We start from the raw sequence: 13,520 nt of genomic DNA on the forward strand, positions 1-13,520 counted from the left end.
AACCTCTATGCTGCAGCATCTTTATGTATTAGCTACTGGGCTAGGTCCAGGGATGAGCAAAAACCCCTTCCCTGCTCCTAGTCTGTGGGAAATCCTTTTCAGATAAATGCATTGCTAATAGTTTTCCAGTCTGTGGCTTGCTTTTTGTGTCTTTTCACTATTTTGCCAGTACTTAATTTTAATGTAATTAAATTTTAAAAAATGTTTTGTGTTTTTTATTATTATTATTTTTTTGAGAGAGAGTTGGAGGGAGGGAGAGAGATTGAGAGATTGATGTGAGAGAGACACAGCGATTGGCTGCCTCCTGTACCCCACTAGGGTGGGGAACAAATCTGCAACCAAGGTGTATGCCCTTTCCAGGAACTGAACTGGCGGCCCTTTGTTGTGCGGCCCAACATTCTACCACTGAGCCACACTGGCTAGAGCATAATTCCCACCCCCCCGCCAAAATTTATTTTTAGCATTGAAAGTATTCCAGATGTCCCCTTTTCCTCCCATTGACCCTTTTCACCCTGCTCCCACACCTCCCCAGGCCTTCCCCACACTATTGTCTGTGTCCATGGGTTATGCATATATGCATATAAATTCTTTGGTTAATTTAAAGACACTTTTTCTAACTTCAAGGTCATCCTTTCTTTGTGTTTTAGAGTTTTGTTTTTTCCAATGAAATGAAATGCATTTGGAAGTGAACTTTGTGTAAGGAACTTAATTTTATTTCTCTCCATGTGGGTGCCGAGTTGTTCCATCACTCCCTGAGTGGCCCGTCCTTTCTTCCTTGCTTTCCAATGCCAGCTGTTGCTCTGCCGGATTTCCCTAGATGAACGCTGTTTCTGGCTCCCTGTCTGTTTGCCTCCCCCCATTTTTCCTTTTTACATAAATGGTAGCCATACTATGAACAGTTTTGTTTGTATTATTGTCTTACTTATAATTTGTCTTGAAGATCAAGTTTTCCTTTGGGCCGAAGCGACTGGGTAGCAAACATTTGTTGGGGTTGGGAAGAGTGAGGGAGAAGCATTTTTCGTTGTTGTTTTGTTTATTTGTGGAAGTGATGATGGATGGAGTCTAGAGTTTAGTGTAGGACACGGTGATTTCAACCAGTGATAGCAAGTAGGTGGGTAGATTTACAAGGCTGCAATTTGGGAGAGGGTTTGGAACTTCAGTGATCCATTGTAATGCTTAACATAAAATGCCTTTAAAGCCAAGAGCCTGGATGAAGTTTTCAAGGAACTAACTGTAGATGATGATGAAAAGGAGGTGGGACTAAGCCCTGGGCCAGGCCAGTATTTAGAAGAGAGGAATCAGCTCGCAGTATGCGAAGCAGCAGCCGGTAAGGCAGAACATAAAACGAGGGCTTGGTGCACTGGGGACGGAGTGAAACCCCCAGAAGCAACCATCAGCTGTGGCAGACCTGCCCACAGGCCCAGCGCGGTGAGGGCTGAGAGCTGGCTGTTGGGGCTGGCAACACGGAGGTCCTTGGCAGTCTTGATAAGCGTATTTCGGTGGGGTGGAGGGGTCAAAAGCTTGAGCATCACGGATTCAAGAGAAAATGTGAGGAAGGGAGGTTATGATGGGAGTATGTACAAATCTTGCGAGGACTTCTGATATACAGGGGAGCAGAGAGATGAATGGATGCCTGGAGTGCGACATGGGGTAAAGGGAGTAAGTTTGTCTTAGATTGGAGATATGACATATTTTTAAGCTGATGGAAATGATCCACAAGAAAGGGAAAACTGACTTAAAATATTCAAAAGGGTTTCCAAACTCTACTTCTATTGTGGTTCTACTTCTGAGGGTGACTTACAGGCAGGCTATGTATGTGACCAGATGGAGGGACATCCAAACACCCCAGGGACATCCAAACACCACACCCCCGCCTTGCCCTCTGGCTTGTATTCTGCCCCGCCCCCCCCCCCCCCCCCCCCGTTATTTCATTAACAGCACTGTCTTCTTGAAGGCTCTTCCCTTGAGTATAACATCCTTTCCCCTTCATCAGCCCACTCAGGACCCTCTTCATCACTTGGTCGCCTGGGGTGAGACTTGCCCATTTATTGCAGTTGTCAGCTCCTCTATTTCGGGCTCAGTGCCCTGCTCGGCCCAGTCCATGGAGCCAAGCTGGATGGAATCGTAAAGTCAGTCTGAGTGCAGAGACTAGGTGGTGAGGAGATCCTGGTTGGGAGACCAATCTTGGTACAAGGGGTTTCCTATCATCTAGAGAAGGGGCTGGCAAACTTGTCTGTGAAGGGCTAGGTGGCCGCTCAACTCTCAGCTCTGCCTTTGTAGCACAAAAAACAGCAACAGGCGACAAGTGAACAAATGTGCATGTTCCAGTACAATTTTTGAATAACCGGGCTACAGGCTGAGGTTTGCTGGCCTCCGTCTAGAGTTGTTTCAGAAAGGGAAATGAAGCATGGTTTTTCTAAGAATGACTTACTCTGGTCTTCCCGAGTTCTTCCCCGTCAAGAAGTCTTGATTACTTGCTTAATCACCCAGGATAATATTTCTGTTGACTTCAGATTTACCAACCTGTATGTCCCAGGTCATCAGTATAATAAATTTTGTCTTTTCCCCCAAATATGTATTCTCCACAATTCCAATATTAAGTGTTGGAAACAGTTCTGTGGTCACATCTGCAGTCGTCTTAATGCTCTGTGTATTGGTACACAGTGAGGGCATTTACCATTATTACTGTTATCAATTATTATTTATAAAAATAAATAGCGACTGCTGTTAGTTAAATGCTTGGAAAAGATCAGGGCCTGGGTGCTTCCAACAGATTATTTAATGTAATCCTTATCATAACCCTGTGAGCAGTCATCACTGCCTTCACGTAATGTTAGACAAGGAAGGTAGGCATTCTTTTGTCTATTTCACCTTATTTTAGTTTCCTCTTAACTATGTTTTTTACAAATTTTAAGATCATTCTTAAAAACAAAAAAAGAGTTGGGGCACTCAGTTAAATTTATACTATCTTTCTCTTTGCATAGACTGAGAAATAAACTCAGCCCTCTTTCTTACCCATTTTATAGCAAACCTCAGATAAGCCTGGACTTTAGCTTCCCCATGATATTCTTTCAGTGTCTGCATATTAATTATCTGTTAGTCTAGAGGTGGCTGTAAAGGAAATCAGGTAACAGACAGAAGAACATTCTTCCTCTGGTGTCAATGGCCTCAATTTACATTAAATTAAAAAAAAAAAATTCAAGTATGATAAATAGTCATCTTGGCTGTTTTCACAGCCCTTTTCTATAAACAGCGTCTTATTGAAATGGACAGTCTTTTGGCAAGTATTCAGTTCACTTGGTATTACCATGTGTGGTGCTATGTATAGGAAATAAATATGGTCTTGGACTCCATGAAGTATGCAGATTAGCAAGAGGCAGGAAATTAAATAAACAGTCGTAAGAAAGCGTGGAAGTCATTTGTCTAAACCTGAGGAAGTGCAGGATGCTACAACAGCGCGTAGCACAGGCACTTAACCCTGGCCAGAGGTTCTCATTTCCTGAACTTACATTTAAATGACATTTCAGTGGAGATGGAAGTGTTTGTATTACATAGGAGAGAGAGGGGATGCGTTAGTCTACTCTGGCTGCCGTGACAGAATACCGCAGACTGGGTGTCTTAAACACCAGAGTTTATTATCTCACAGTTCTGGAGGCTGGGAGTCCAAGGTCAAAGTGCCGACAGGGATGGTGTCTGGTGAGGCCTCCCTGTAGGTGTCCACCTTCTGCGTGCGGGGAGGAGGGAAGGGGGTGAGGTAGGGGGCTGAGGCTCATCCTCCCGTGTCTCTTGGACTTCTTAGAGAGATACCAGCCCTGTTGGATTAGGGCTCCACACTTTTGACCTCATTTAGCCTTAATTACCTTCTTAAAGGCCTTATCTCCTAATACAGTGGGTTGGTGGTTAGAGCGTCCACATATCAATTTGGGGTGGACACATTTCGGTCTGCAATGGGGAGGGGGTGGATGGGGAGCATTCCAGGTGGAGGGAGTAGGACAGGAAAACATCCAAGGGTAGGAAGTGAGGAGGAATCCGAAGGGAAAGGGGCTCCCTGTGGTTTGAGCTTGAGGCCTGTAGGTGGCCAGTGCTGTGGGGAAGGCTGGGGGTGCAGGGGAGCGAGCCCCGGATGGAGCTCTTTCAGGTCAGGGAATCTCAGGTACTCCACTGACTTTTTTCCCCCCCTTAAACTTTGCTGTTGTAAAAAGAGCTCTGAGTTAAGAGGAGATCTGAAGTTGAGGATCTTTTTATTTTATTTTTTAATCTTTCACCAAACCAACTGTTCTTTTCTAAAAACACTGTGTGGTTTTGTCATCCCTTTTGTGAGGCATACGCAAGGTCCTGCAGGGACCGCCCCTCAGCCCAGCATTCCTTACCATTTTCTTCTCTAAGCTTTTAAAGATTGAAGAAACAAAACAAAAACAGGGCGTTCTTTGGATTTCAAGAAAAGAGCCACGCTGCTCTTTCTGAAAAATTTCCCGTTGTTCCCAATTACTGCACTACTTCTCCATCTTATGTGTCTTGCCCAGGCTGAATTATTCTCAGGCCTCACGTTGCCACGGCGCTTTTCAAAACATGGGACTGTTACCTTCCTCAGCTCACTAAGCTCCTTCTGCGGTCATTCAGGTCACCTCTGAAATCCTGCCTTTTTATAAACTAATCTTCTGACTGACTCAGACAGAAGTGTAATTTTCACTGCGACATGTCTGTTTTTCATACGCCCAAGTGCCTAGTTATTCTGTGCAAAACGTATATGTATTTAATACCCTTGTGTATGTATTTGTGAGGTACAATATAAAGTAAGAAGAGTCTTGATTGTTTTGTACGCATCAGAATTTCATTTTCAAAGTTATTGTGGTCCCTTGAGAAGTTATATACTCTGCATCTGAGATTTATATTCCTCATTTTCCATGTTTGTTTTTTTTAAAAAAAAATGCCCTCTTCAATTCATTAGTATTACAATCATCAAAGAAACTAGTGAAGAAGAATTAAAAAATCAAAGTGTTCATAAGGAAATGAGACGTTGAAAATGATTTACACAACTTATCAGCTGTTGTCTTTTCATTTCTTTTCTCTATTTATATGGCTTTTGGTTTATTTGATCAGAAGCCTGACCTTGTCATTATAGAATTGTGTTTATGCCATTTGATTAATATTATATAAGAAACTACTTTTAACTGTAGCAGTAGCACAGGACTTAAATTGCCTTCAAGGATAGAAGGGAGAATTAAGATGCAGAAACAAATGGATCCTTGATAGAAACCCAACCAGCCAGCTCCCTTCCTGATGCAGTTCCATTTGGTTTACTCCCACTCTTTCAGCAGTGTGACCATTTTCAGTAGAGTCACAGAGTTCTTTTCATGGAAAGACAGTCAGTATAACTAATTATTTAAGGATGAAGGTGACTAAGTTGTCATCAATACCAGTACTTGAAGTACTTGTAAAATTGCCAGTCGGTCTTGCTTAAATTTCAGAAAATAAAATGTTAGTACACATAAACACATTTTCTGTCAGCACTGAAAAATTCTAGTCCAAAATTTGCCTGCTTTCTAAGAAAAGAAGTATTACTTAAAGGTTTATTGGGATATTTTATTCCAGAAATAGACTTAATGCATAGAATTCTCCCACTTTCCATGTGTGCTTTCTTTACTACCACCTAGTGGAATGTATGAAGTTTGCCGGTTAGTTAACGTTGGAGAAAGAAAAATGAATGATGAAATTTATCTTGGAAAAAATTTCCATGATGGTGAGTTATTTTTATTTTTTTAAATATATTTTTATTGATTTTAGAGAGAGGAAGGGAGAGGGAGAGAGGGATAGAAATGTCAATGATGAGAGAGAGTCATTGATCAGCGACTTCTTGCCCATCCCCCCATGGGGATCCAGCCTGCAACCCCGGCATGTGGCCTGACCTGGAATCAAACTGTGACCTCCTGGTTCCTGGGTCAGTGCTCAACCAGAGAGCCGCACCGTCTCGGCAAGATATGGTTACTTTTTAAATATAATGAAGGTTGCAAAATACATGAGTTCAGAGTAAAAAAAGCCCAGGAATTTATGTGATAATCTAATAAAATGCTTACTCACAAATAAAGCGATTTTATTCAGAAACTTAGAAGCTAGATAAATTACTGAGACTGTGCCTTATTATACTTCTAAATTATGTTGAGAAGCTTCTCTTAATTACTCAATATGAGGGTCCATAAAAATTAAAATATTAAGCTTCAAAAATCCTCTGATAGGAAGGGATCATTTGTACTTAACTGACTGGTAAATATAAATACAGAGATAAGATAGTCAGTTTTCATCAAAGCTGGGAAGAAAGGCAGGTGTGTATATTCTGAGGCGCTCTCTCCTGAACAATGAAACAGAAAAAGACAAATGAAGTTTTAAGTCTCTTCACTCTTTATTGGGGGGGGACCCCATTCAGCCCCTATTACAGAATAAACACAAATGTGCAAATAAACAAAACCCTGTTGTTCGCCGAATAATTTCTTTAACTTGGTTACCCGTCATCCAGTGTCCATTTGCTCTATGGCCGCCCAGGCTTGGTCCTCGTGTTCACATGCAATGCCATCAGAATCATCTCTTTTCCTCAGGGTGGCATGCCTTTCAGGTGGCATCACTGTGACCATATACAGGCACATTAAAAAAAAAATTATCTGTATTGTTGAAAGTATTACAGATGTCTAATTTTTCTTACCCCCATTGACTGTCTCCCGCCCCCGCTCCCACCCCTCTCCCAGACCTCCGCTGCACTATATACAAACACATTTTTTAATGCTTGTGAATATTTTTCCTACCTGATTCTTTTCTTTTTTAAAAACATCCTTACCTGAAGATATGTTTTTATTGGTTTTGGAGAGAGAGGAAAGGAGAGAGAGACAGAGAGAGGTGAGAGAGGAACGTCTATTGGTTGCCTCCTGTATGCACCCTGGGATTAAGCCCACAGCCTTGGGGATGTGCCCTGACCAGGAATGGAACCTTTTGGTGCAGGGGACAATGCTCCAGCCGTCTGAGCCGCCCAGCTAGGGCTGCCTACTTGATTCTTGATGATCTGGGCCTAGGTAAGGGGAGTAGGGTCTAGGCAGGGGAGTGGGAAATATAATTAAAATTCAGAACAAAATATCCCTAATTCCACTTTCAACCTGTTTCATTAAACATTAAAAAAGCCACACAATCTACTGGAATTGAGTTTCTTTTCATTCTTTCTCTGACAGATGTCTACCCCCATCCAGCCAGACTAGGCTCTAGGGAAGACTGGACACAAGCATTTTATGTCCCAGGACTCTCCATGGAATAGTCCTGACTTGTTTTCTTACTTTCTGTGGTCCTGAGTGGGGCAGGATAGCACAGTGACCTCTGTTGCCTCTATGATAGGTAGCCCTTAAAATGCCCCGTCTCTCAATTTTTCTCCTTAATAAACACCTGACAGTAATTACTTATAACTGCTGTTGTGCTGAAGGAATCTGTATAATTTTGCACTGTTGGCTTATGGTGGATGTTTGTGGGAAAGGCCATCTTCTGTCTTTGTCATTCTTGATACAATTTCCCAAGTCTATCCTCTGCCTTTAGGGGATATATATTTATCTTCTCTGGTGTGGCCTCTAGCGTAGCCACACTCTTGCTGTCTGGTATCTGTCACAGTCAGGTCTGGTAATGTCACTTCTCTACACTACCTGCTGCTGGAGGCCCTGGCATGTGTGTGAAAACAGAAGGGGAGTTAGAAAAGCAAATAATATATTGCACCCCCCAAAACTAAAATCATGACTGAGCTCTTTCCTTTTTCAATTTCTAATCAATGCAACATTAAAGGGTGTTATATAGCTAGTTAAAAATATGCTTCACTAAAAACCCTACTAACAATAAAAGGGACATATTTGCTTTTCTCTAAAATCAAAACAACTCAGAAAGCAAAGCAAAATGAAACTTATGTGCTCCATGCTCTGTGTTTCCTTAGAAGACCATCAGGCTTTGTGTAACTCAATGTTAGAAGTGACAGCTCCAGTCCTTGGATGGCCCCTTTGGGAGATAGTTACAGATCTATTCTAGACTTTAAGACTGGTATCTACATTTTAAATGAACAGTTGTGTGTACTTTTACTTTATTGCAGCCTTCTCTTGGAGTCAAGAAGCCTACCAAAGCCATGATCTTTGTGATCTTGAGTCCAGTGGGATCTTACTTTTCAGGGGCAACCTTAAATCCAGTGTCCCTGTGGGCCAATCCAAAGTTTGTAAGAGCCTGGAAAGGTGGGACTGGGGACTGCAAGTTGGGAGGGTAAGTAAATCTGTGTTCTGTCTAAGGAAAGAGTTTCTCATGCCCATTTAGTTACCATTTCACTTCAACGTAAACACATATATTAATATTATGATTGTAATGCTTGTTTTTGTTTTGTGTTAGTTTTCAGTGTGCCAGTTATTTAAAGAATAACCCGTGGCCCTCTGTAGGGAGAAACACTGGATATTATGCATAAGGATACATTAAAATAAGTAACCAAAACAGCAATCAAATCAGTGCTTTGAATGAACTGCCCCTGGACGCTGGCCCTCTGGCTGCAGGCTGTCAGCTGGCATTAAAGAGTGTCTGGTGCCGGGGCCAAGGCCCTCTGATGGCTCCAAGGAGTCCTGTCTGGGGAAGGTGCCTGCTTCATTGAAGTGCTGTCTTCATTGCCACAGATTGTAGCCATACCTGCTGCCAACTGGCTGAGGGACAGCCCTGCTTTGGCTCTGTCAGGCCAGTCTCATAGGCCATATGTAGCTGGCTGGGAATAAAAGAGCATTTGAAAAGTGTTAGACAATTTCAGGGGTGGCCTTGGCCGTGAATGGGGAATGCCCCTGCGGGTGAGCAAGAGTGGCTGCGTTAAGCAGCATGGGCTCTTCTTTTGTGAATTCAAGTGCCGACGTGTGTCACGTATCCGGGGCAGCAGCGTTGCAGGTGACTCAGTGGCAGTCTTCTGGGCCTACTACAAAATGTAGAGTCAGGAAATCCTGGGAGAGTCCAGTGATGTGCTGCTGGGATGTGAGAGAGACACTGACGCTGAATTTGACCCTCACGCAGTCTTTCTCTATTTTCTACATCCCCCCCTCCTCCCCCCCTCACCAAAGGTTATACAATTCTGTGTCCTGTCATCCCTGTTTGCATTTTCAGCAACCACATTCTGTCAATGGATAGAGAAATCCTAGTGCAGTTTGTTAAATAAAGAAGTCACTTTCTTTTCCCTCTGGTCTGGAGCACTCCTTCCTGAGTGTGTCCTAGGCCAGCCAGGTGGACACTACTTCTGTTTACTCTCCTGATTCCTCTTTCACTCATTCAGACTTCTTCATATGCACTGCATGGTGTCTGTATTACTTTGTTGAAGCTTCTCTAGAGTGCAGTGAATCAACCACCTTGATAAAGGGGCAATCATTTAAAGTAGTTTTTCTTCGTTATATCTTGCTTTCTAGCTCCCCCTACCTACCTAGAAGAAAGATAACACGGCAACATGGAGAAATAGTGGGAAATAATTTAGTTTTGGCATATGGGCAGGTTGTTATTTATTATAAATATAATATCATGCAGCATCAAAAGAATACGTGATCACTGTAGGTCAGTTAGAAACTAATACTGTGTTGGCGAACATGTGGAGAAAAGGGAACACTCGTGCACTGTTGGTGAGAATGCAGGTTGGTGCAGCCACTGTGGAAAGCAGTAGGGAGGTTCCTCAAAAATTTCAAAATGGGACTGCCTTATGACTCAGGGATTCCACTTCTGAGTATATTGTTGGAAGAAGCCCAAAACACTAATTTGACAGGATATATACACACCTATGTTTATTGCAGCGCTGTTTACAATAGCCAAGATATGGAAGCAACTCAAGTGTCCATCAGTTGATAAGTAGATAAGAAAGCTGTGGTACAAATATACAGTGGAATATTACTCAGCCATAAAAGAACCCCAAAATCTGATTTGCAACAGTGTGGATGGACCTAGAGGGTATTGTGCTAAGTGAAATAAGTCAGTCAGAGAAAGACAAATACCATATGACTTCACTTATATGTGGAATCTAAAGAACAAAATAAATTAACAAAGAAAATAGAAGCAGACTCATAGATAAAAAGAAAAGAAACCAGACTGATGTTTGCCAGAGGGGAGAAGGGTTGAGGGACTGGGTGAAAAGGTAAAGGGATTGAGAAGTACAAATTGGTAGTTAGAAAGTAGTCATGGGGATGTAATGTATAGCATAGGAAATGTAGTCAATAATGTTGTAATAACTAGGCATGGTACTAGCTGGGTAATGGAAATATTGGGGGGAACGCTTTGTAAAGTATATGATTGTCTAACCACTATGCTGTACACCTGAAACTAATATGAAATAATATTGAATGCAAACTGTAATTGAAAAATGAAATAAAAAAAAAAAATTATTTTTTTAAAAATCTAATACTTTCTTACAATACAAAAAGTGAGCCCTAATGTCCCTATGGACTTTAGTTAATAATAGTATATTAACATTGGCTCATCAATTATATCAAGCATACCACACTAATGCAAGACGTTAGTAACAGAGGAAACAGGTGATGGGGGATAGGGCATATGGCAGTTAAAAGCATGAGCTTGAGGTCAGATATCTGGGGGTCATACACCTATACCTGTGTGATCTTTTACAGTTAGGTCCTCTTTCCCTGCAAATCTCCCACAGTATAATAAAGTTTAGGGTGTTTTTTTAAGATGAGTCAATGAAATAATGAGGTTAAGCACCTAGTACTCTGTCTGGCAGGTAATAGCCTCTCAACAAACAATAGTTGATATTATGAGGCTTTCTTTCTTTCTTTTTTCACCTCCTGGACTCTATCTTAGGAGCAATCAGGTGGATTTTACACAACAGAGTTTACTCTTTTGGAGAGATGTACTTAATGTCTCTTTTCTCAGATATTTATACTACTTAAAATTATATTAAAAATTTCTATGTAGACAGTTTTTCCATTTTTTTTTATTTCTCTTTCCTCCAATGAAATGTGTTTCTCTTCTGAATACTGGCAACATATGGGAGTGAACTCAAATATATCACTATGGTATCACTTACCCTGTGGACGTTAATAGTATAGCTTACACTGGAGAGGAGTTTTGGAAAAATACCATCTATAGAATATGATAATGAAACAAACCAAACAAAAGCCCCCTTTCCTTTCAATGCACTGAAACAGTAGGCTTTAATTCTCTTTCCTGGCCAAGCAGCTTTCTGTTGCTAAGGACCCATAGTGTAATTCTTCCACACTCTCAGAAGCGTGTGTGTGTGTGTGTGTGTGTGTGTTTAGAAGCCTCTTGCAAAGGCTAAATATTCATACTGTGAAAATTCTGTATGTGTATTTTTACTAGAGTAAAGGGAATTTTACTTATGAGATAAATCATTTACTTATGAGATAACCTATTTCTTAACTTTTATTGTTATTATTTTATTTTTTCCACACAACCCTATGAGTTATACAAAGAGTTTTTGTTTGCCAGATGAATTCAGTGAGGCAAAAATGTGAACTGACTTAGAGCCAAAGAGTAGAAGTACGGGAGCTTCACCTGGGCCTGCTGACCCCAAGTCCATGCTCCTTCTACTGGACTGCCCCCTAAAGTCAGGTTAATACTCAGCATTAAAAAATATTCATAATTTAACTCAGTTATTGCCTATACACCATCAATTCTGAATAAAGGTTATCTTTATGTGACTTTTTATTAAATAAAAGCCTCATATACCAGAATTGTATCATCGTTAGATTAACCAATAATTTCTATTTTATTATCTGCGTTTTGATGGACTTCTAATGACTCTTACATTATCACTTTGTGAGGAAACCTCATCATGCCCCAGCTCACTATAGCCATGTAGTGTAATACCTGTTTCTCATAGCTTTCTAGAATATACTAGTTATTAGTCAATATTCTTTCAGTTGCAAGTCAGAAAACCAACTCAAGGTCTCTTAAGCAGGAAAGGGATTGATGGGCTGATGTAAGTAGGGTGGTAGCAATGGATCTGCTGAGGGCTCAAATTGTTGTCGCCAAGTTTCTTATGCCCTTGCATGGTCCTGCACACCGCACTCCCCCCCCCCCCCCCAAATATCTTGTCATAGTTTCTGGCTCTGTGTTAGCCTAGGGCTCTCCAATTTCAGGTGTCTTCTTCTGTGAAGGCTGCTGACCACGGACACAATAACCCTAGGCTACATCATAGCAGGCAAGCTGCCACTACCCTTGAAGTGAGAAAATACATCTTTCACATTCCATAGATTAAAATGAACTCAAAGAAGGATTTACATGAGCAGTTTAGGTTATACAACCACCGTTTAATTCAGTTGCACAGGGCAAAATTCTATGACTGGCAACTCACGCAGAATGACTTGGCTTCACCAGAAGAGCCATGGAGAGCACAGAGGGAAGGGAAGCTCTGCAGACGAGAATGGCAGATAGCCACTGTGCTAGATGGTTCTTGTGTGTCACTAACACTTTTACTTAGACAATGCTCTACATTTTAATCTTGCCCAGGTGTAAAAGTGATCGCTTAAAAGGCCTAGAAGGGTGTTTTGCGCAAGTTGACATTAATGCTTTGCAGTTATTGTTGTTGTATGTGTGATCGGTTGCTTGTTTCTGTGTACGTCTGGGGGCTTCATAGTCCAACAGTGGGTCTAGGGCTTATTTCCTAGCCTTGGCTGTAATATGATAGTGCTTTTCAAACTTGTTTGCTAATGTTCTGAAAGCCACGGAAAGTGAATTATACAACCAGAGGCTAAAGGAGGCAAGCAAGCATCACATTTATTTGAGGACGCTCAAGTTTTATTTTAAACATTCACTCATACCTTGTAATATATGTCATTTAAGTCGAATAAAAAAACAAATTTAAAATATTACCCGACTAGTCATTCTAGGAAGATGTACCTTGTTCCTTTAATTTTGAATAATCCCAGATAAAGATGCAGGTTGAGAAAAATGGGCTTTCAGAATACATTTTAGTTAAAGTTAGGATTTTTAGCATCTTGTCCCACATTTGGGGGAATTTAGACATTTCTTGGATATACTGAAAGGTCTTAGTTAAGAGAGTACAGACCTGGTGTTCTGCTACTTAATTGCTGTAACTTGATTCAAGTTACTTCTCCAAGCCTCAGTTTCTCATCTGAATTATGGAAATAATCATAGGGGCCAATTCAATATTGGTATGAGGTTTAAATGAAATAATTCATGTAAAATTGGTAGGTGAAAAAAATACTCAGTACCTTTTAACTGTTATTAACTTGGCTATTTATCTGTGTTCTCATATCTCTACTTTTCAAGTTAGAATTCCACAATTTTGCTTTGCATACTCTCTTTCAAACGAGTGCAATTAGATCATTTAGATTCTAATTTAATGATATGCTGTTAACTAGAGAGAGTGTGTGCGTGTGTGTGTGTGTGTGTGTATACACACACATATTAAGGACATAGTACATTGATTACATCCACATATGAATTAAAGACTTGAGTATTTTAGTATGGAAGATGGTGGGGGTAAGGGTCAGCGTGTATTTATAATC

At 41.0% G+C, this 13,520-nt stretch overlaps 1 protein-coding gene across 2 annotated transcripts in view; it reads left to right on the forward strand.

Moving 5' to 3' along the window:
• The window catches only part of BCAT1 (branched chain amino acid transaminase 1), a 94,360-nt gene that overhangs the window by 55,915 nt on the left and 24,925 nt on the right, over nucleotides 1–13,520 (forward strand). For both annotated transcript variants that reach the window (XM_087814756.1, XM_016197388.2), the window contains one exon: nucleotides 8,105–8,268. In XM_087814756.1, the coding sequence (XP_087670882.1) occupies nucleotides 8,105–8,268 (164 nt within the window). The remainder of the gene's footprint in view (nucleotides 1–8,104; nucleotides 8,269–13,520) is intronic.

This window comes from Miniopterus natalensis, chromosome 2 (assembly GCF_054644295.1).
Source record: "Miniopterus natalensis isolate mMinNat1 chromosome 2, mMinNat1.hap1, whole genome shotgun sequence".
Classification (NCBI taxonomy): domain Eukaryota; kingdom Metazoa; phylum Chordata; class Mammalia; order Chiroptera; family Miniopteridae; genus Miniopterus; species Miniopterus natalensis.